Raw genomic sequence first — 22651 nt, 5'->3', positions numbered from 1 at the left:
TATTCCATTTTGTGTTCATGTGTGTATATATAGTATGTATGTATGTATGTACGTACGTACGTACGTACGTACGTACATACATAGTGCCTTGCGAAAGTATTCGGCCCACTTGAACTTTTCAACCTTTTGCCACATTTCAGGCTTCAAACATAAAGATATAAAATTAAAAATTTTTGTGAAGAATCACCAACAAGTGGGACACAATTGTGAAGTGGAACGAAATCTATTGGATATTTAAAAAAATTTTTTAGCAAATAAAAAACTGAAAAGTGGTGCGTGCAAAATTATTCGGCCCCTTTTACTTTCAGTGCAGCAAACTCACTCCAGAAGTTCAGCGAGGATCTCTGAATGATCCAATGTTGTCCTAAATGACTGATGGTGATAAATAGAATCCACCTGTGTGTAATTAAGTCTCTGTATAAATGCACCTGCTCTGTGATAGTCTCAGAGTTCTGTTGAAAGCGCAGAGAGCATCATAAAGACCAAGGAACACACCAGGCAGGTCCGTAATACTGTTGTGGAGAAGTTTAAACCCGGATTTGGATACAAAAAGATTTCCCAAGCTTTAAACATCCCAAGGAGCACTGTGCAAGCGATCATTTTGAAATGGAATGAGTATCAGACCACTGCAAATCTACCAAGACCTGGCCGTCCCTCTAAACTTTCAGCTCAGACAAGGAGAAGGCTGATCAGAGATGCAGCCAAGAGGGCCAAGATCACTCTGGATGAACTGCAGAGAACTACAGCTGAGGTGGGAGAGTCTGTCCATAGGACAACAATCAGTCGTACACTGCACAAATCTGGCCTTTATGGAAGAGTGGCAAGAAGAAAGCCATTTCTCAAAGATATCCATAAAAAGTCTCGTCTAAAGTTTGCCACAAGCCACCTGAGAGACACACCAAACATGTGGAAGAAGGTGCTCTGGTCAGATGAAACCAAAATCGAACTTTTTGCCCACAATGCAAAATATGTTTGGCGTAAAAGCAACACAGCTCATCACCCTCAACACACCATCCCCACTGTCAAACATGGTGGTGGCAGCATCATGGTTTGGGCCTGCTTTTCTTCAGCAGGGACAGGGAAGATGGTTAAAATTGAGGGGAAGATGAATGCAGCCAAATACAGGACCATTCTGGATGAAAACCTGTTGGAGTCTGCAAAAGACCTGAAACTGGGACGGAGATTTATCTTCCAACAAGACAATGATCCCAAACATACAGCAAAATCTACAAAGGAATGGTTCACAAATAAACGTATCCAGGTGTTAGAATGGCCAAGTCAAAGTCCAGACCTGAATCCAATCGAGAATCTGTGGAAAGAGCTGAAAACTGCTGTTCACAAATTATCTCCATCCAACCTCACTGAGCTCGAGCTGTTTTGCAAGGAAGAATGGGCAAGAATTTCAGTCTCTCGATGTGCAAAACTGATAGACATACCCCAAGCGACTTGCAGTTGTAATCGCAGCAAAAGGTGGCTCTACAAAGTATTAACGCAAGGGGGCCGAATAATTTTGCACGCCCCATTTTTCATTTTTTTATTAGTTAAAAAAATCCAATAGATTTCGTTCCACTTCACAATTGTGTCCCACTTGTTGGTGATTCTTCACAAAAAATAAAAATTTTATATCTTTGTTTGAAGACTGAAATGTGGCAAAAGGTTGAAAAGTTCAAGGGGGCCAAATACTTTCGCAAGGATGGCTATATATATATATATATATATATATATATATATATATATATATATATATATATATATATATATATATATATATATATATCATATTTTATTGATATTGTAAGATGTATTCCTAGTATATACATAAACATTGATAGCATTCATCTGTTAGAGAATTCCTTACAACGCTAATGATTAATATTTGTGTTTTCAGTCCTAGCCAAGGCCCATGTTGTACACAAGGGTGCATTTTCAAGGACCGCACTCAGAAATGCCGTGATGAATCAGACTGTGCACAGATGGGAACTTGCAATGGGTTTTCTGCACAGTGTCCACCATCTGAGCCAAGAGAGAATTTAACAGAGTGTAACCGTCAAACTCAAGTCTGCATCAAAGGGGTAAATATTGATGTGTGAAAGCAGTATTTTGTAGACCGTGAGCTCCCTGTTTGCAGAAGCATTAGCTGGTGGGTTTTAGTTGTACATGATTTTGTCCATACACAGTAGAGCAGTGATCTCCAAACTCTGTCCCTCCAGTTGTTCAGGAACTACAATTCCCATCATGCCTAGTCATGTCTGTGATTGTCAGTGTTTTACAATGCCTTATGGGACATGTAATTCCGTAACAGCTGGAGGGCCGTAGTTTGGAGACCCCTGCACTAAAGTGACAGCTGTGAACTGTCTGCTGGCACATCCCTAAACACAAATGTTTGGCTTAAAGAGGGATTCCACCAAAAAAAAAATATTAAAAGCCAGCAGCTATAAATACTACAGCTGCTGACTTTTAATAAATGGACACTCACCTGTCCCGGGTTCCAGCGATGCCGAGGCCGATCGATCGGCTCTCGGCTGCTGCAGTCACCATTCTAGGTGAGGGAATCAGGAAGTGAAGCGAATCGGCTTCACTTCCCGGTTCCCTACTGCGCATGCGCGAGCCGCGCAATAGGAAATCTCTGCGCTGTCACTGGGACCCGTGTGTGTCCCAGCAGACAGCGCGGCAGGGCAGGAAATGGCGTAGACTCCCACGGGAGTCTATGCCCGGAAGTGGGTGAAAATACCTGTCTTTGACAGGTATCTCCTCCCCCCTGAAAGGTGTCAATTGTGACACCGGAGGGGGGGAGGGATCCGATCAGCGGAGGTTCCACTTTAGGGTGGAATCCCGCTTTAAGTGACCAATCCGTTTTCACATTATAAAAAGGGGGATGATGGGAATCCGGTCACCACTAGGTTATCATGGAAAAATAAGATGTGGTTTTGTTACCTGTCTAATAACTGATGTCTGACGCCAAAGACTCATGGAAAAAAGATGCTTTTGTGCAAAAAAGGGGCAAAAAAAGACCAAAACCATGGTAGAAACCCCCCGTGTTTACTGTTATCTTTTTGTTCTACAGCAATGTGCAGGTTCCATCTGTGAAAAGTATGACCTTGAAGAGTGCACATGCGCCAGTACTGATGGCAAAGATGATAAAGAGTTGTGTCATGTCTGCTGCATGGAAAAAAGTGAGTTCTTTTCATTATACTGCTCAAAATAGATTGCTGAAAGCTTCACACCAGCAGTGTTTTTCAGTCGCGGCACCCTTTAACCACTTCACACAAATCGCTGTACCTGTACGTCTGTACTTTGACGCTAAATACCGTTGTAATGGCTGCAGCTAGCTGCCATAACCCTGGTATTTTCAGAAACTGAGCGGTTCTCTTTAAGATAAAAGTGGTCTCTGCAGCGAATTCGCCGCAAGATCACTTTCATCGGGGGTGGGAATCATCGGTAGCAACATAGACGATTGCATCCTTTGCCCTCTGAGTCTGGATGCCGATTGAGGGAAAGATGGCCCCCGCTCGGCTCCATAACATTAGATGGCGGAAGCGATGTCAAACACCACTTCCGCTGAATGGTCTCAAAGGGGATTTTTTTTTTTTAAGTCTAAATGTTGGGTCTGAGGTCTTTTTGACCCCTGATCTCACATTTAAGCAATCCTGTCATGCATAGAAAAGCATGTTTTTATAAAGTGACCCAAATGTAAATCTTTTTATTTTTTTACAGGATAGTGTAAAAATAAAAAAATCATTTTAAGCACCAATCCCGCCGAGCTTGCACGCATTAACGAACGCAGGAAAAATAGGAAATAGGAAAACTGTGTTCAAACCACACATGTGAGGTATTGCTGCGATCGTTGGCACGAGAGCAATAATTCTAGCAAAGACCTCCTCTGTAACTCAAAACTGCTAACCTGTAGAAATTTCGAACTTTGCCTATGGAGGCTTTTAAGGGTCAAAGTTTGTTGCCATTCCATGTTTTTGAAGCGCGTCATGTTGCTTGTCAATTTACTCAGTGTAACATTAGCTTTCACAATATAAAAAAAAATTGGGCTAACTTTACTGTTGTCTTATTTCTTAAGTTGGTGTATTTTTTTCCCAAAAATTGCACTTGTAAGACCGCTGCGCAAATACGGTGTGACAAAGTATTGCAACGATGGCCATTTTATTCTCTAGGGTGTCTGAAGAAAAACTCAAGAGCTGCGCCCCATACAGTGATTGACAAGATTACATTTATTTCATGCAATCATTAAATAGAAAATATATAAATAAAAATGTGACCAATAATTTTAAATACTCATAATGTTCCCATCAGTTAAAATTAAATTACTGAAAGTGACTTTTATGTGATAACAGTTCATTCTCAGGAAAGGAAGGAGGTTGCAGAAACACAATCCTCTCTGGTAGTTCTTATCAAGACACCACGGCGATTCCACACATCAGTAGTAAACAAGTGCCCGACACAAATGTAAATGCGCTTACCAGACAGCAAAGCATAAGAGGCTTTTAAGTGTAAACCATCCGCATCATTAAACATAAGCCAGGAACTAGGGATCACCCTTGAACAGGACCTCTACAGCGTCACTTAGATCTCCCAAAATCCGAACTCCAAATATCAATAAGCTGTTTCACTAGTGGTGACCCCAAACTTGGAAGTTGAGAATAAGGGACACATGTCTGGAAAAAATCTAAGTACTTTTTCTAGCAAAAAAAATTATTTTAACTTGTAAACAAGTCTCAAAAAGAGGCTCTGTCCTTAAGTGGTTAACATCATGCACAATCTGTGTCCCATTCTAAAATGTAAAAAAAATGAAACTATTATACTAAATTGTTAAACTTAAAATATTTTTACATAACACAGCAACATCCACACACTGTAGGAAACCCAACATTACAAGTGACTTATTCTTCCAAAGCAAATACACCTTTTGCACACTGGTACTAACTAGTATTCCATTCAGAGGCATGACTAAATCCTTCAGGGCCCCGTTGCTAGAAACTGAGCGGCTTCCTGGGCAGGACCCTTCCCTCTGATTCAGGGGCCCTTTACTCCTGTTGTGGAGCTCTTTATTACGGTCTTTGGGACCTCCCCATGGTGCTGGAGCGCCAGATCCCGGTTGCAAGTGTGACCTTTGCAACCCTGGTAGTTTTGCCACTGCTGTCAGAAGTTTGCGTGCCTTCTTTTTTTTTTTTTTTTACTATTATAATTTTTATTTTTTAACCTCAATCTCCATCTCTGCAGCTTCAGCTGCACAGATTGAATGGGCGGGAATATCTCTACAGAGGTTCCTGTTCATTCACAAACTGAAGCTTAGTAAACCATTTATTATGCTCCAGTTATTAATGAACAGGTAACTGCATGGGGCTTGGTTGTAATTGAGACCCTTGTAGTTACGCCACTGATTTTCCAGTCCTGATGGAGAAGGGGAGGGGTAAACAACAATGCAGGAAGACCCCCACCGTCCTAGGCCAAAAACCTTGTGACCCCCCCCCCCCCCCCCCCAACTGCTGCTTTCACTCTGTGACCCAGAGAGATTTGTATCAATAATAGGTGCTCACTGAGGACATGAAATGGCGGTCCATTAATATATTTGATTTACAGTCTTCAATGCCATGAGCCATAAATGATTTCTTTACTGAATTAAATTTATCATCCCTGGATCTAAAAAGATCTTGAACTGCTTGGAGGCAGCTGCTTAAAGGGTTTATGCTTGTTCAGCGCACACCGTCCACCCCATGTGATTTCAGGATAGCCGGCTGTGGAAGATAGAATTTGCCCAGTCCTGGTCTGCATGTTGCTTTCTGCACTGATTGTTGTAAGCAAAGCAATTTTTTGCAGCACATGGAAAGAAAAGGTAAACCTAAAAGCTTTTTATTAGGGTTTCTTGTTGAAGGGCAATGTGTTTTTGAAGTACAGTGTCCTTTTAAAATAATGTGCAGTTTGAAGCCCATTAGGCTGCTTTAATATAGCAGTGCAAAAAAGAAGATTGAAGTGTAAAGTGCAGTAATCCACACCAGGCAGTTCATTTCAATTTACTGAAAACGGACTGCTGATTACTTCAGGTTACTGCAATTAGTTCTTTCTCTTTTTAAATCCTGTTACAAATGTTTATAGATTGTGTGTATTTTTTGTAGTGAAACCTCAAACCTGTTCAAGTACGGGATCTGATGAATGGAAAAGTCACTTCAAAGGTAAAACCATCACTCTGCAACCGGGTTCGCCCTGCAACGAGTTCAAAGGATACTGTGATGTCTTCATGCGATGCCGATTGGTTGATGCTGATGGTCCTTTGGCTCGATTGAAAAAGGCTATTTTCAACCCAGAGCTGTATGAAAACATTGCTGAATGGATTGTGGTATGTATATCTTCATGAAATTGCTTTTCATGTTTTGCTAATATTAACCTCTATTCAAGTATGTCGTTTCCAAGATTATGCCACTTTTTTTCTCTATGCTAAATGATTTGTTAGCAGAAATGCACTACAGTCCATATAACATTAATTCCTATGGCTCATGTTCACTTCAGTGCAGTTAGCACTGATGGGTTTTTGGAAAGGTGCAGGGACTTTTTTCCATGCAGAACAGTGTGTTCTTTGCTACATAGACTTTAATGTAATGGCATTAAAAATGAATGAAAAACAAGTGCATGCATTTTTGGTGCTTTTTCTTGCATGACAACAGACACCATCTAGCAACATCAACACACCCCAAAAATGCGTTTAAAAACGTATAAAAAAGCATGTTAAAAAAAACGCAAGCCATGGTCTATCATGTCTGCCTTTTTGTTTATTTTTTAAGCTCTTAGAAATATAGATCTGTTTTATTTAGATTATGTTGAAGATCATGATCTTTGATCCTCTCCAACAAACTTTCCAGTTTCCTTTTATAAAAAGCACTGCCACCACTTTGAGAACTACTCAGTCATGCAACACTGTACCCAAACTGAATAAGACCTGAAACTTTTTGAAAATGCTTTTTTTTTTAGATTCTTTGCAAAATTTTACATCTCCATAAATTAATACCAAAATGTATTCTGCTACATTTTCTTTGATTAAAAAAAAAAAAAAACCAAATCCGTGTATATTTTGTTGATAGAAAAGTTCACAAGCTGATGTAAATATTTGAAAATAAATTGGTCCTTATGTACTGATGGCCCATCTAATTTCTTGAGGCTCTAAAATGCCAGGACAGCACAAATACACCCCCCTTAAATTTTCCCTTTTTGGAAAGCAGACCGCCCAAGGTATTTAGTAAGAGGCATGGTGAGTTTTTTTAAGTAATTTTTTGTAAATTTTTTGGAAAAAGACAAATTTTTATACACATTTTTTTTATTCATTTTTTTTTATTTATTTTTTACATGCTGTGACCAGAGCCGTACCGTTTAATTTTTTTATGAATGGTATTTATTCATCCAGTGTGTACTATTGTGAAGCTGTGATTGGCAACAATTATCACATGGTACAGATGAACACTGATTTGTCCGTTCTGTACCATGTGATCAGTGTGACCAATAGCAATTGTATAAAATTGTCATGTGGTCTGCTGTTGCAGCGATCACCTCGAACAGGCAGTTGCCCGGTACAATGATTTGTCACCCGTTCTATTCGCTGGACACAGCAGCTGACAGGTCATGCCGCAGCACAACCTGATCCTGGGAGGACGTCCTATGAAATCAACTCAGGATGGGAGAGCTCTGCCTTGCCATGATTTGACAGTAGGCTGAATGAATGAAATACTTGTATAGCGCACAATGCGAACTGAATCGCCTCTAGGCGCTGGGCGGGAAGCAGTTAAACATTCAGGAATGTGTTGTTGCTGGGGTTAGAATTTACACACATTCTACATATGGATAGTACATTAGAAGCTAGTGTGGGTTTTTTTTTTTTTGCTATTCTGCCCCACTCCTTTATTCTTGGAAACCCCAGAACACCTATTTTTCCCTCCTTAAAGCTGGGTATACATGGCCCTGAGCCATTCTGTGTGTACTCCTCTTTGTTCTAAAGACTAACTTCTGTTGAACAGCTATGCCAACATTGGCTGGGGGGCAGCGCTTGCTGTCAGAATAAACTAGCTCTTCAGGAGACATCCCTGTATCCGCATTGCTGTGGATGTGGTTCTTTTGGTTCAAAAAGACTGTTCATATATAACCTGCTTAACATAGAGGTGAGATGTTTTGTAGCACACACAGGCAGATGGGAATAATCTATCTGAGAACAGCACATGCAAACAGCCCAGGAAGTTACCAGGTTATAGAATTTATTAATTGCAGGGTCAATAGGTATGTCTGTTAATCTGTTTAACAGAGCAAAAGTATTGAATGTGAGACGTACGTTTTTAAGGGTTTACATACAATTTAAAAATATATAAGCCCTTGGCCTGCTGATTTTGTTTTCACAGCTGCCTAAGGCCCGTTCCACACGAGAGGTCCATTTGGGTCCACCATTCTGTTTTCCAGCCGGACCTGATCGTCACCCTCCATTCTCCCCTGTGCAGTACTAAAAATATAAATGGACTTAATGATGGATCGGGTCCGATCCAGCATTAAAAAAAAAAAAAAAAGGATCTGTCCCCCAGTCTGGCCGGATCAAATCGAAGGGTAGTTGGGTGTAAATGAACAGCCAGTCCATTTACATCTGGCTGTCCATAGAGCAGGCTGTGTCTGTATCCGCTCTGCATAAGCGGATCGAGCATGGATCTGTCATCAGCTGCACTGCTCAGCAAGGGATCAGCGGACAGATCCCCTTCTGAGCAAAACCGATACCGGCCCATGTGAAAAGGGGCTTTACTGATTACCATGCTGTTTAAAGTATTTATAGATCTTCGGTTAAAGTCTTGTATTCGTAACCCAGGGTCTATAAATACTTTGTGTACTTTACTGCAATATGTAGGATTTACAGGTAAGTCGAAATGTCTTTTTTCTTCATATTTAGCAGATCTACGTCTAATCTGAGAAACCCTTTTTATATCCAGTTAAGGTTCAGCTTGCTAAGCATCGAACATCTGTGAGGGATGTATACTTCAGTTTTCTAAGTAAAGGTTATGTGTCCCCAAGCTACACTACAACAGTTGAACGTCTATTACCTTGTTTCGTTCTACTGCCTTTGTAAATTTGTTCAATCTCAGAGGAGGTTGTGGACAGGTTCTTACTCTAAAAGTACATCTTTATTGTGTGAGGAATGTTGACATGATATTGGTGCCATAATACTCTTTAAAATTAAAAAAGGAACATGGAACATTGACAAGCTAATTGGGTTAACGTGAAAATGGTTTTCCTGTGATTCTGAAAAATTCTAATTGTTGCAAGGTCACTTGCAGGCCTTTCTTCTCAACTATATGCGGTTTTCCCCTTTAGGGCCTGTATTGATGGGCTTTGGACATGTCGGTGGCATCGATTTGATATTAATTTTCACTTGCAGATTAACTCCTTTTGACCTGCATTTCACCTGCTTGAAGCAGGTTTAACATTTTCCCTAGATTCATCTGGGAATGCAAAGCCTAGAATACGTGAACAAAAGTCTGTAGAAACAGGCCTTTTAAGGAGTACACTTGCAGAACAGCCTATAGCAGTGATGGCGAACCTTGGCACCCCAGATGTTTTGGAACTACATTTCCCATGATGCTCATGCCCTCTGCAATGAAGTTTAGCATCATGGGAAATGTAGTTCCAAAACATCTGGGGTGCCAAGGTTCGCCATCACTGGCCTATAGTAATAGTTATAATAGTCCTTTAAAGTGGTTGTAAACCTCAGACATAAAATCTGAACAAAGCACATACACTATATTACACGCCTGCTTTTACACATGAACTTTAATGACGTCTTAGTCCATAGGGTTTAATATTAAGTTGGCCCACCCTTTGCAGCTATAATAGCTTCAACTTTCCTGGGAAGGCTTTCCACAAGGTTTAGGAGTGTGTCTATGGGAATTTTTGACCATGGATGAGTGAGTTTTGGGTAGAGGAACTTGACTGGCCTGCACAGAGTCCTGACCTCAACTCGATAGAACACCCTTGGGATGAATGGAGACTGCGAGCCAGGCCTTCTCGCCCACATCAGTGCCTGACCTCACAAATGCACTTCTGGAAGAATGGTCAAACATTCCCACAGATACTCCTAAACCTTGTGGGCAGCCTTCCCAGAAAAGTTGAAGTGGTTACAGTTGTGCTCATAAGTTTACATACCCTGGCAGAATTTATGATTTCTTGGCTATTTTTCAGAGAATATGAATAACACAAAAACATTTTTCACTCATGGTTAGTGTTTGGCTGAAGCCATTTATTATCAATCCACTGTGTTTACTCTTTTTAAATCCTAATCACAACAGATAACATGCACACAAGTTGACACAAAGGGGTTTGAATGGCTATTAAAGGTAACCATCCTCACTGTGATCTGTTTGCTTGTAATTAGTGTGTGTATAAAAGGTCGGTGAGTTTCTGGACTCCTGACAGACCCTTGCATCTTTCATCCAGTGCTGCACTGACGTTTCTGGAGTCATGGGGAAAGCAAAAGAATTGTAAAACATATAAAACAGGAAAAAGATCTAAAAAGATATCCAAGGAATTGAAGATACCAATCGTCTGCGTTCAAACGCTCATCAAAAAGTGGAAAATTAGACTATCTGTTGAAACCAAACTGCGGTTAGGTAGACAAACTAAAATTTCAGCCACAACTGCCAGGAAAATTGTTTGGGATGAAAAGAAAAACCCACAAATAATTTCAGATGAAATACGGGACTCTGAAAACATGTGGTGTGGCTTTTTCAAGATGCACGATAAAGGATGCGCTTGAAGAAAGACTGGCTGCATGGTCGGGTCGCCAGAAGAAAGACATTACTACGCAAATGCCACAAAGTATCCCTCTTACAATACACCACACAGCACAGAGACAAGCCTCAAACCTTCTGGCACAGTCATTTGGAGTGATAAGATCAAAATTTAACTTTTTGCCCATAAACCCTTTATTTGGAGAGTCATCAAGGCCTTTAATGAAAGGTACACCATTCCTACTGTGAAACATGGAGGGGGATCGCTGATGTGTTGGGGATGTGTGAGCTTCAAGGGCACAGGAAATTTGGTCAAAATTGGCAGGATGAATGCAGTATTTTATCAAAAAATACTGCAGGAACGTTTACATTCATCAGCCAGGAAGCTGCACATGGGACGTACTTGGACATTCCAACATGACCATGATCCAAAACACCCGCCATTGGCTACACCAGAATAAAGTGAAGGTTCTGGAGTAGCCATCTCAGTCTCCTGACCTCAATATCACTGCGCCACTCTGGGGAGATCTCAAACGTGCAGTTCATGCAAGACAGCCCAAGAATTTACAGAACTGGAGGCTTTTTGCCAAGAGGAATGGGCAGCTTTACCATCTGAGATAAGAGCCTCATCCACAAATACCACAAAAGACCTCAAGCTGTCATTGATGTTAAAGTGTGCAATACACAGTCTTAAGAACCGGGGTATGTAAACTTTTGATATGGGTCATTTGGGCAGTTTCTGTTTGTGATTATTATTTAAAAAGAGTAAACTCCGTTGCTTGATAATGGCTTCAGCCGAACACTAAGGCCCCTTTCACACTGGGGCATTTTTCAGGTACTACAGCTCTAAAAATAGCACCTGTATAGCACCTGAAAAAAAACGGCCCCTTTCACTCCACACTGGAGCGGTGTGCTAGCAGGATGGTAAAAAAAGTCCTGCTAGCAGCATCTTTGGAGCGGTGAAGGAGAGGTGTATTCACCGCTCCTACCCATTGAAATCAATAGGGCAGCGCGGCTAAACCGGTTTTAACCCTTTTTCGGCCGATAGCGGGGCGGGTTTTAATACCACCAATAAAACGATGGTAAAACGGCGCTAAAAATAGCGCCGCTTTACTGCTGACGCCTGCACCGCCCCAGTGTGAAAGGGGCGTAACCATGAGTGAAAAAAGTGTATCCATATTCTCTGAACAATGGGCAAGAAATCATACATTCTGCCAGGGTATGTAAACTTATGAGCACAACTGTATATCTGCAAAGGGTGGGCCAGCTAAATATTGAACCCTATGGACTAAGACCGGGATGACATTAAAGTTAATGTGCATCTAAATGCAGGTGTCCCAATACTTTTGGTAATATAGTGTATATATGTAGTGTTTACTTTACTCTCTACAGGACTCTGAGTGCCGTTTCCCTCCTAGTGCTTCGTTCCTCTGTTATCAGCAGGAGTCACTTCTGAATAGTTGTCCCTAGAGCAGAGATAAAATGGTGACGGGGAGGAGAGCTCAGCACACAACTTGTGTATTCACAACGCAGCTCTGCATCGTTCCTACGTTCCTGTGAAGGCGGGTGTGTCCCTTTCCTTCAATCATATGCTGTACAAGAGCGCTAACTGCAGCTCCCCACCCCCTCCTCTGGGCTGCTGAGAGATGCAGATGGATTTTCTCTAAATTCAGCACTATGAAGGGATGTAGTAGTGAAGACTGCAGATAAATGTTTAAAACCTATGTAGGAGAATTTTTTTTCATCTCTATCATCTGAGGCTATTCCTTTCACTAGGGGGTTTCCAACCAATTTAATGTAAAGATATTACTTTTTTGTAATCGCATGAAATCAATATCTTTTTATCCCTGGTGTACTGATTGTTTTGAATTTTATTCCTGTTTGGGTTATATTGGATAGGTAGAACAATTTGCTTTAATGAAATAAAAAATAAATAATGCCTCTTTTGCATTGCTTTTAAAATGACAAAATTTTATAGGCGCTCTAAATACAGGATGTTCTGTTGTTTTTTTTAGGCTCACTGGTGGGCTGTATTGTTAATGGGAATAGCACTGATAATGTTGATGGCTGGGTTTATCAAGATATGCAGCGTTCATACACCAAGTAGCAATCCCAAACTGCCACCACCCAAACCTCTTCCAGGTATGTACAACCGATTTCTGCTAGAGGATTGCATACTTTATTTTACATTTTTTGTTCAATATAATTCTTGACCTTGGATTTAAGACTGTTTGTGTTTTTTTTTTTTTTGTTTTTTTTTTTTTTTTGTTTTTTTGTTTTTTTCAATTGATCTGTTGCCTGCTGGATAATTGGTATAAGATATGTGTAATGTCTACAAGTACTCATGTACCATAGACCAGCTTGGTTAAAGCCTTCAAAACATGAATTCTTTTCGGTATGAGAAGGTTTAAACAAGCTGATGGCAGGCTTTATTAGGAATTGGCACTTCTTGAAGCTTGTCGAAAGACTGCTGAACCCTGCTAGCGGCTTGATTTAAAGTGACAGGCAACAAGGTCATTGTGTTTAGAGACTCGGGCACACATGCCAATTCCTGTAGGTTTGTGCTTGTTCTTCACACCAAACTTTTTTTTAATCTATGGCTAGTTTAGCTATGTTTGCCTTTTATTGTTTCACTGATATTTGTTAGTCCTGATATTTTATAAAAAAAAATTTAACTGATCTGTTTTTCCACCTGGTGTTGGGCTGTTAGAGGTCAGTTAAAATGTCTGAGCTCCATCAATGTTAAAGTGCACTAGTTTTCACTTCCATGTTTTACAATGTAAATTTATGTGTAATCATAAAGCTTACATTTGTTCATTTAGGCCTCATTCACTCAGATATACTGATCTGTACCCCTGTGCAAAGGGCCACCTTCAGCCACCAGGATAGACAAGTGTTCCTCGCAGAGGCATGAAGGCATCCTGTTGAAATCAATAAAAGGCCGTCGTCTGCACGAACTTTCATGCGTATTACGGGGCACACATCCATGCAGGCCAGATGTATGGATCAGGATGTTGTCTGTGTTGATTTGAGCATCAGACACGCATCAGTTAAAGTAGAGGCCACATGCAGTGGGGAGGATAAAGGTGAAGTAGATAATGTGCAGTATAAGGCAGATGAAGAGTTAATATACAGGTCATGGACAGAGACAAAGTGTTAGGCTTCATGTACACACTGCCTACAATGACCATGGGAAAATGCAAAATCATATTTTTTTTTTTTCCACAGCCAGCAGGCAGAATGTTCCTATCCTGAATGTGATTCTTCTGTGTTCAGGACAGGAAGGTTGAACCTCACCTAAGCAGCTCCTAAACTGTTTAAAAGCCTGTGTGTACATGGACACGGGCTTTTTTTTTTTTTTTTTTGCCAAAGCTCCTAAACGCAAATCCATAAAACAGCAAAAGCTCCTAAACTCTAGTGTAGATGAAGCCTTAGGCCTCATGTACACTGCTGCTGGTAAACGGATGTTTAGGAGCAGTTGGGCATTGTTTTTCAGCTGTCCCTGAACTCTCCTCTGTGATCTTATCAGTACTTGTACACAGGGTTGTTTATAATTGTTTCTAGACAGTTGAGTTCAGAAGCATTTTTTGGAATGCAAAAAAATGCGTTCAGAACGGATGTTCAGAGGCATTTAAAACCCCAAATGCCTGTAACAGCTTGTAAATGTGGCAACTCATGTTTAGCTGCGTTTTTGTTTACAGCGGTTTTTAATTATTATTTTTTTTGGGGGGGGGGGGTACACTTTTTTTGAAGTGTTACTAAACCCACAAACGTAAAATCATAAAGCATGCTGGTTATACTCACTGTGGAGACTAAGGGGTTAATCCTCTGCATTGTATAAAAAAGGCTTTTTGATTCTCCCCTTATTCCACAATTTCCTGGTAGCACAGTGTCTGTGGAGTCAGGCTGTACATTTTCAGTAGTTTGGTATGTATTACTAGAGCCTTTTATTTATTTTTCTTGGGAGAGTGCATGTGATCAGCACAGGGCCAATCATCAGCACTGTCCAGACAGACGGTCAGGGGGTCTTGCAGCCTGATGGGAAAAATATTTTTATTGCTGTCACAAGAAATGTAAAAATTCTTGTGACCGCAATGGGAACATGACAGGTACAAATGAGACCCCAAATTTCTCCTCTGCCCTTTAAAAGCATTCAAAAATCCAAATGGCGCAGTTGACAGCTGGATAAGCCGGAAGTGATGTCATGTGATCGCTTCAGAGTTACTATAGCGGAATGCCAATCAAAGCCAATCCTGACCAGCCAGTGAATGTCCTCTCCCGCTTCTTGTAGTCACCATCAAGCAGATAGTTAGCCACTCCGATTGCTATTACAAGAGAGCTGACCGTCGGCTCTAAAAAATGGTACCAGGGTGATGCCTGCAGCTTCAGACATCATCCCAGTATAACCACCGAAAGTGGATATTCATTGTTTCCTCTCCTGTCTCTGTTGTAAGAAGGGATGGGCTCACAGATGTAAAGACTAAACTGGTTACATCTGTGCTTGATCTCGCTATGACCAATCAGACATCCCATAGTACAGAGCCACTCAGATTGACTCTATACAAAGGGTCTGTGTCCAGTGCTGTTTAAAGACTTTTGTTGGGTAAATAACCATCCTTCACTTTGCTGTTTTAAAGACCTGCAGTGGTAGTAAAAAGGGTAAAGTGACTTTCAATATACATGAATGTTATTCATACAACGCATGATCTCTCTTAACTTGCGTGGAGGTGTAATTTTCTAAGCACTCAACATTGAATTAGTTTGAAATTCTATTATCCAAGGTGTAGTGGACTGGTGAAATAACATTTCATGAGAACAAGACATTTAAAGTGGTTGTAAACACATTTGTCTTTCTTTTTTTCTATAGGTAAGCCTAGAATAAGGCTTAACTATAGATAGTGGAAATATCTCCTAAATGTGCACCATTTAGGAGATATTTCACTTGTAGTGTGCCGATGTCGTCGGCGCATGCGCTGTGAAGAAACGCACCATCGTGCCATTTCTTCCCCCGGCGTGTGCCGTTACTGACAGCTCCCGCATGCGTGGGAGTGATGTTAGGCAGCTCCGGCCAGTCAGTCTGAGTCCGTGGCCCCAGAAGGGAGAGGACACGAAGATGGACGCAGCCTGCACAGGGAATTGCGTGGGCTTCCTTTGCAGTTAGGTGTCAAATAATGGGCCAGTATGCGATGCATACTAGCCCATTATGCTTTTAATTTGCAGGCCTTGTGGGGAGCAAAAGAGGAAGAGTAAAACCCATTGGGGTTTACTTTCTCTTTATCATTAAAGGGAAGAAAATTCTTCAAGGCTTTATAACTATAGCAAAAATTCTAAGTATGTCAAAAGTTTTTATTTACTGATTGTCCTCAGGCCTGTATTGTTTGTCTTCAGCCTTTTCTTTGTTTGTCTCATCTACCTATCAGATCCAAGTATGTACTTTGTAATTTTAGATTACTCTTTAGGCCCATTCACACCAGAGCGTGGTGTTGTCAAAGGGACGTTTCTGTGCATGTTTCTCGCACCACACAAACGCGCTGCCTTGTTGGATGCAGACGGATGCTATTAACAGGACCTCAAACGCATCTAACAAGTACTGCACATTTGTGGTTGTCAAGCCATATGGCAACGCAGTAACATACTTTTTTGCTGCAACAGTTTGAAAAGTCGTGCCTGCCGTGCATTTTGCTGTTCCTTTGCATTTGACAACCCATTGAAATGAATGGGCTGTCAAAAACAAAACCCACCAAAACGTGTGTTCTGCTTTGAACAGTTCTTAATGGAATGGCTGTCTGTAATTTTCATTGGCAATGTACATACAAGTATGTATGCTGCATAGTAAAGCTTCTTGTTTTGCTGCAGGCACATTGAAGAGAAGGAGACCACCGCAACCAGCTCAACAACCTCCACGCCAGAGACCACGAGAAAGTTACCAGATGGGACACATGAGACGTTAACTGCAGCTTTTTATTTTGCCTTTGGTTCTTCCTAGTGCCTACCATGGGAAAGATTCACTCCAAAGAAATACCTACAGACAGTCACGATTTCCCCTTGTTAGCAACCAAGAATCTGAACACAAGGAGGAAAGTGAGACCGTACCATTGTACACGCTGGAGGGGGAGCTCTAACTTTTTAACATTCTTTAACAAGCTCCTGATGAAAAATAACCAGAATTTTAAAAATAGTTATTTTTTAACTTCTCCGAAGGCATAAAGTATTAGAATATCATTTCTTTTTTTTTTTTATGCCCCCTTCGTAATTTTCATTTTTTTTTTTTTTTGTTTCCTTCCAGCAAAACTTTTATTAATTGCTGAACAACAAAATCTTTTTCTTAATATAAAACTGCCAATCAAGGCTAGGAAGACAGAGACCACCTCAGCATTGGAGAACATCTCTTGCCAATGTACATACTTTGTTATATGCAGACGTGTATTTCTAATGTACAAGCATATGTCTATGTGCAATTGTAAAAACAGATTGCAATATGGATACGTTACTTTGTATTATAATTTTTTTCACTGTTAATGAAGACATTACTGTTTAAGTGACATACTCAGGATAACAAAGGATTTGAAGTGTATAAAGGCGACTGACTATATATATAAATATTTTTTTTTTCTTTTTTTTTTTTTTCCATTTTGATTAACAAATTGAGATCGGAAAATCTGCATTTTCCTTGCTAGGCTTCTTAGGCTCAAAGTTGGTTGGACTGCTCATGTCATGTTCTTCATTCCTACAATGCGCATCTCTCTCTGACTTGAATGTTCCGCTGGCTAACTACAAATGTATGAAACCTAAAACCACTCTGGACGTCAGGATTCCTCTTTTTGTAGGTTTCATGTTTTTACTTCATGTTTTTATTCAGCTCATATGTTCCCAAGTAACTGAAAGGCTTAGGTGTGTATGTTGATAAAAAAAAAAAAAACCTGTTCTATGAATGTTGGCCATCACGTAGTTTCCTTACACAAACTACTTTGACCTAATATAATAGAGAAGATAATGCACAGCATAATGAAATCTTTTTTTATCCTGCCATTACTTTGAGTGATAAAAATAGACCTCTACAATGAAGATAGTCATTGAGATACATGAGACTTCTAAAAAGGAAACTTTGTCTTGGTTGATGCATTTATACATTGCTCCTGAATGGGTTTAAAAATTTGGTTACCAAGCTCTGCTGGATGTAAGGATATTCTGTAAAGGCGATCTTTATAATTTGTTCATGCATCCTGTGCTGTGCATGTAAATATATGGGCATTACCAAAAGCCTTTGGTTTCTTTATGAATACTTCCAATGACTTTTTTTTTTTTTTTATGACATTGGCAAAAAAAAAAATCATGCAGCATTTGTGTACCTCTGGATTCTGTTCCTTAATTTATGTTTTGTCTTTAAATGCTTGTAATGTCAGGGAGACTTGAATAGCACTCCTTTGGCATGTATAGTCTTTGCTGAATTGCTAAAAAAAAAAAAAAGTTTACACATCCATTTTGGTCATGACATGCCAGCAAGGTTTAAAAACAGAAAAAAAGACACACAAATTTCTTCCTTGTAAAATTGTACAGTGTGTGGTATTTTCTTTTCTTTTTTTTTTTTTTTTCAAAATAGAAGACATCTTTTTGTACAAGGCTTTAGAAACCAATTTTGTAAATTAAACCCCAGTCTAGTAGATAGGAGACTATAAAGAATTCTGAAATCCTTAAAAGATGAAAAAAAAAACTTGTAGTGTAGTTTTTCAAATCATATGAATGCATTTGTTCTTGGAATGAGGCAAGTGGATAAAAAGGGTGTTGATTTTGGAAATGGTGGTTTTTCTTCTTTTTTTTTTTTTTTTTTTTTGTTGTAGCTTTATCAATGTGATGAATCCCTCAACTGTGTACCTTCCCTTCGCCCCATCCCATGCTTTTTTTTTCTGTGGTAAGGTTTGCTAAAAAAATTTTTTCATTTAAACTGTAATGTTTGATGAACAGAGAAATGCACTGAACCTCTCCACAGCTAGTGAAGATGATGTAAGTGAAGCAGAAGAGCTACAAAATTGAATCTAATACTACTGTCAATTTAATGTCCACTGTGTTTTATACAGTATTTTTTGTTCACTTTTGAAATTTTTACTAAAAAAAAATTGCAAAAAATAAAAAGTATTGTGCAAAGACATATAAAGATTTTTTATTTCTTGATACTTGAATAAATAGACTTGGTTGAAGTAAATGTTCTTGACCATATTGATGGCTCATGATAGTACAGCCCCAATTAAAAAAAAAAAAAAAAATGGTAAGCTGTGTATAATCTACATAAAAAAGAATGCAATGATTTGTCAATCTTTTATTCACAATAGAAAAAAAATTAAGGTAATTTTGAAAAAAGTGTCTTAAAGTTGGGACAGGGCCGTGTTTACCATGTTGTAGCATTACCTCTTTTAGCACTCCGTAAATGTCTGAAAACAGAGGGGATCAGTTGCTGGCGTTTTGGGAGAGGAATGTTGTCCCATTTTTGCCTGATGTAGGATTCTAACTGCTCAATAGTCCTGGGTTGTCTTTGTCATGTTTTTCGCTGGAAGATGAGCCAACTATTTTCAACTGATGTCAGGTCTGGACTACAGGCAAGCCAGTTAGGCACAAAACTTTTTTACTACTAAACCATGATGTTGTCGTACAGTGCTATGAAAAGATATTTGCCCCTTCCCGATTTTTTTTTTTTTTTTTTTTTTTTTTTTTTTTTTACATTTTTGTCAGACTTAAATGATTCAGATCATCAAAAATTGAAAATTACACTAAGATAACCCGACTAGGTCAAAAATGCAGTTTTTAAATGATTTATTTAAAGAAAACAAGCTGTCCAAACCTGCCTGGCCCTATGTGAAGAAGTAATTGCCAACCTCTCCCCCACGCTTGCTAATTCATGACTTAACTGTGAATAACCCCCCCCCCCTTTTTTTTTTTTTTTTTTTGAAAGGCAAGTTAAATTTCACTTGCCTCACCCAGGCCTGATTACTGCCAGACCTGTTGAATCAAGAAATCGCTTAAATAGAAGCTGCTAACAAAGTGAAGCACACTAATAGAACTTAAAAAAAAAAAAAAGCCATCATGCCGCGATCTAAAGAAATTCAAGAACAAATGAGAAAATAAAGGAATTAATGTATGAGCCTGGAAAGGGTTACAAAGAACAGACTCCTCTCACATTTAGCCCAAAAAAATCTTGATTATCCACAAGACTTTTGGGCAAATATTCTTTGATCTGATGAGACAGAAGTTTGACATTTTTGGAAAGTGTGTGTCCCATTACATCTGGCTTAAAACTAACACAGCATTTCATAAAAACAAAATCATACCAATAGTGATGTTTCATTGTCGGTGGTGGAAGTGCGATGGTCTGGGACTACTTTGCAGCTTCAGGACCTGAACAACTTTCCATAATTACTGGAACCCTGAATTCTGTGCTCTACTAGAAAATCCTGAAGGAAACTGTCCAGCCATTAGTTTGTAAGCTCAAGTGCACTTGGGTTATGCAGCAAGACAATGATCTGAAACTCCAGCAAATCCACCTTCTGAATGGCTGAAAAAAATAAATTAAGGTTTTGACGTGGCCTAGTCAAAGTCTGGACTTAAATCTGATTGAGATGCTATGGAATGACCCTAAATGGGTCGTTCGTGCTGGAAAACGCTCCAATATGGCTGAATTAAAATAATACTGTAAAGTATGGGCCAAAATTTCTCTCCAGCGATGTGACACATTCATTGGCAGTTACCGCAAACGCTTAATTGCAGTTGTTGCTTCCAAGGGTGGCACAACCAGTTATTGGGTTTAGGGGGCAATTACTTTTTCACATAGGGCCAGGCAGGTTTGGACAGCTTTTTCACTTTACTTAAAAACATATTTACTTTGGTTATCTTTGTGCAAGAATAGAATGTGTTTGATCTGAATCATTTAAGTGTGCATAAAATTAAATCAAAGGTGCCAAGTGCTTCTTCACAACACTCTAGATGCGTTATGCGGTATAGCATTGTCCTGCTGCAATATGCAAGGCTTTCCCTGAAAAAGATATCACCTGGATGTTTCTTTCAGGAATGATGGTGGCTTTCCAGATGAGCAATCTGCCCATTGTCATAGTGAATGGGGCCGGTGGCTCCACTTAGCAGCCCTCATCCTCAGCCAAAAACAGAAGATTTCTGCTGCTACAATTCGCACCGGCCTTAATCCAGGTGTGAATATAGCCTTAGGCTGGGTGCACACTGGTACGACACGACAGTCATATGACTTTGGATCTGACTTTGCCCTGCAATTTGAAGTCAGGCTTCCATCTGACTTCAATGAACGGGGATCCGACTTTGATCCTGACAATACCAGGCCCTTTATGTCTGGTATGAATCTTGAGGGGAAACACCACTCCTAAAGTAAAAAAAAAGGCATAGTTCCACCCCCCCCCCCTCCCCCCAAGACCATACCAGACCTATGGCTCTGTATGAATTTTGAGGGGAACCCGCGTGTCAAAAAATGGTGTGGAGTCCCCCCAAAATCCATATCAGACCTTATCCAAGCATGCAGGCTGGCATGTCAGCAAAGGGGTGGGGACGAGCCAGTGCCCCCCCCTCCTGGACCATACCAGGATACATGCCCTCAACATGGAAGGGTGCTTTAGTGTAGGGGGTGCCCTGTGCCCCCTCACTCCAAAGCACATTGTCCTCATGTTGATGGGGACAAGGGCCTCTTCCCGACAACCCTGGCTGATGGTTGTTGTGGTCTGTGGGCGTAGGGCATATTGCAATCTGGAAACCTTAGATCCCGGCTCCCTACCCTATGTGAGTATGGGGTACATTGTACCCCTACACATTCACCTTTAAAAAAAAAAGTATCAAAAAAAGGCACGCGTTTTTGACAAAGTAATATTTAATAAAGCAGCTCTGGCGTCCTTTTCTTTAAATTTCTTCTCTCTCCGGCGATGTCTTCATCCTCTGGTTCTTCTCCATCTGCTAATGTCTTCTTCCGCTGCCGGTTTTCCTCTGCTGTCTTCTCTCCCTCTGCTGGGTCTCCTCTCTCCGCTGTCTTTCACCTCTGTTCTTCCTCTGATGTTCTCTCAACACTCTATCCTGCTATAATGCTAGGGCTGTCATGTGCCATTACTTATATAGCCATGGGGCCATGCCACCTGGTGATGTGGTCTGGATCCCCACACCTTTGTGATGCCACACGGGCCATTAGGGCGGGAGAGGGCCCTCCCGCCCCAAATGTTGAGGGCATGTGGTATGGTTTGGGTGGGGGGGGGGTTGCTGCGCTTGCTCGTATAACACCCCCTTTCATGTTTTTTTTTGGCGTTGGGTTCCCCTTAAAATTCATACCAGACTGAAGGACGATTTTTTTTTTTTTTGGATCAGTTAAGACAATGATCTGACTTCAATGATATTCAATGGGCTGAAGTAGGATCAAAGTTGGACCAAAGTAATAATACATTTTATTTATAAGGCCTTTTCATGAAAAGATCTCAAAGTGCTACAGGTTAGGAATAAAAAAGAAAAATAAGCATTTTATACAGCGAGGTGAACATCTAAAAAAAGGCAAAGAGCTTTACTAAAGACCTTTTTTAAAATGGTCAGTGGATTGAGGAGCCCTCATGGTGTCGGGTAGGTCATTCCATAGGCATGGGGCAGCTACACAGAGCCTCAAAAAAATCTCCCACTGTCTTCAGTTTAGTTCTAGGTATTTGAAGGTTTGAGTCAATAGAGTGGAGGGAACGTGATGGGTTTTGTAATTTGACAAGTTCTTTAAGATAAGGGGGGGGGGGGCATGTCCATGTATGTAAGGAGAGAGACCTTGTACTCAATCCTGGCAGAGACAGGAAGCCAATGGAGTGAAGAATAAGGGTAATGTGCTCATGTTTCCGCACTCTTAGGATCCTTGCTGCAGAGATTTGGAT

General features: G+C 40.3%; 1 protein-coding gene across 2 annotated transcripts in view; it reads left to right on the top strand.

Annotated features, from left to right (window-relative positions):
- Positions 1-18903, top strand: part of ADAM10 (ADAM metallopeptidase domain 10) — a 256301-nt gene extending 237398 nt beyond the window's left edge. For both annotated transcript variants that reach the window (XM_077471107.1, XM_077471108.1), the window contains exons 12-16: positions 1889-2072; positions 3065-3173; positions 6123-6343; positions 12767-12893; positions 16608-18903. In XM_077471107.1, the coding sequence (XP_077327233.1) occupies positions 1889-2072; positions 3065-3173; positions 6123-6343; positions 12767-12893; positions 16608-16702 (736 nt within the window). In that variant the 3' untranslated portion in view covers positions 16703-18903. The remainder of the gene's footprint in view (positions 1-1888; positions 2073-3064; positions 3174-6122; positions 6344-12766; positions 12894-16607) is intronic.
- Positions 18904-22651: the final 3748 nt, after the last annotated feature.

This window comes from Lithobates pipiens, unplaced genomic scaffold (assembly GCF_037356315.1).
Source record: "Lithobates pipiens isolate NorthernLeopardFrog02 unplaced genomic scaffold, aLitPip1_a1.2 Scaffold_8, whole genome shotgun sequence".
NCBI lineage: Eukaryota > Metazoa > Chordata > Amphibia > Anura > Ranidae > Lithobates > Lithobates pipiens.
Note: the sequence above shows the minus strand (reverse complement) of the source record. Positions and strands in the feature narration are given on the sequence as shown.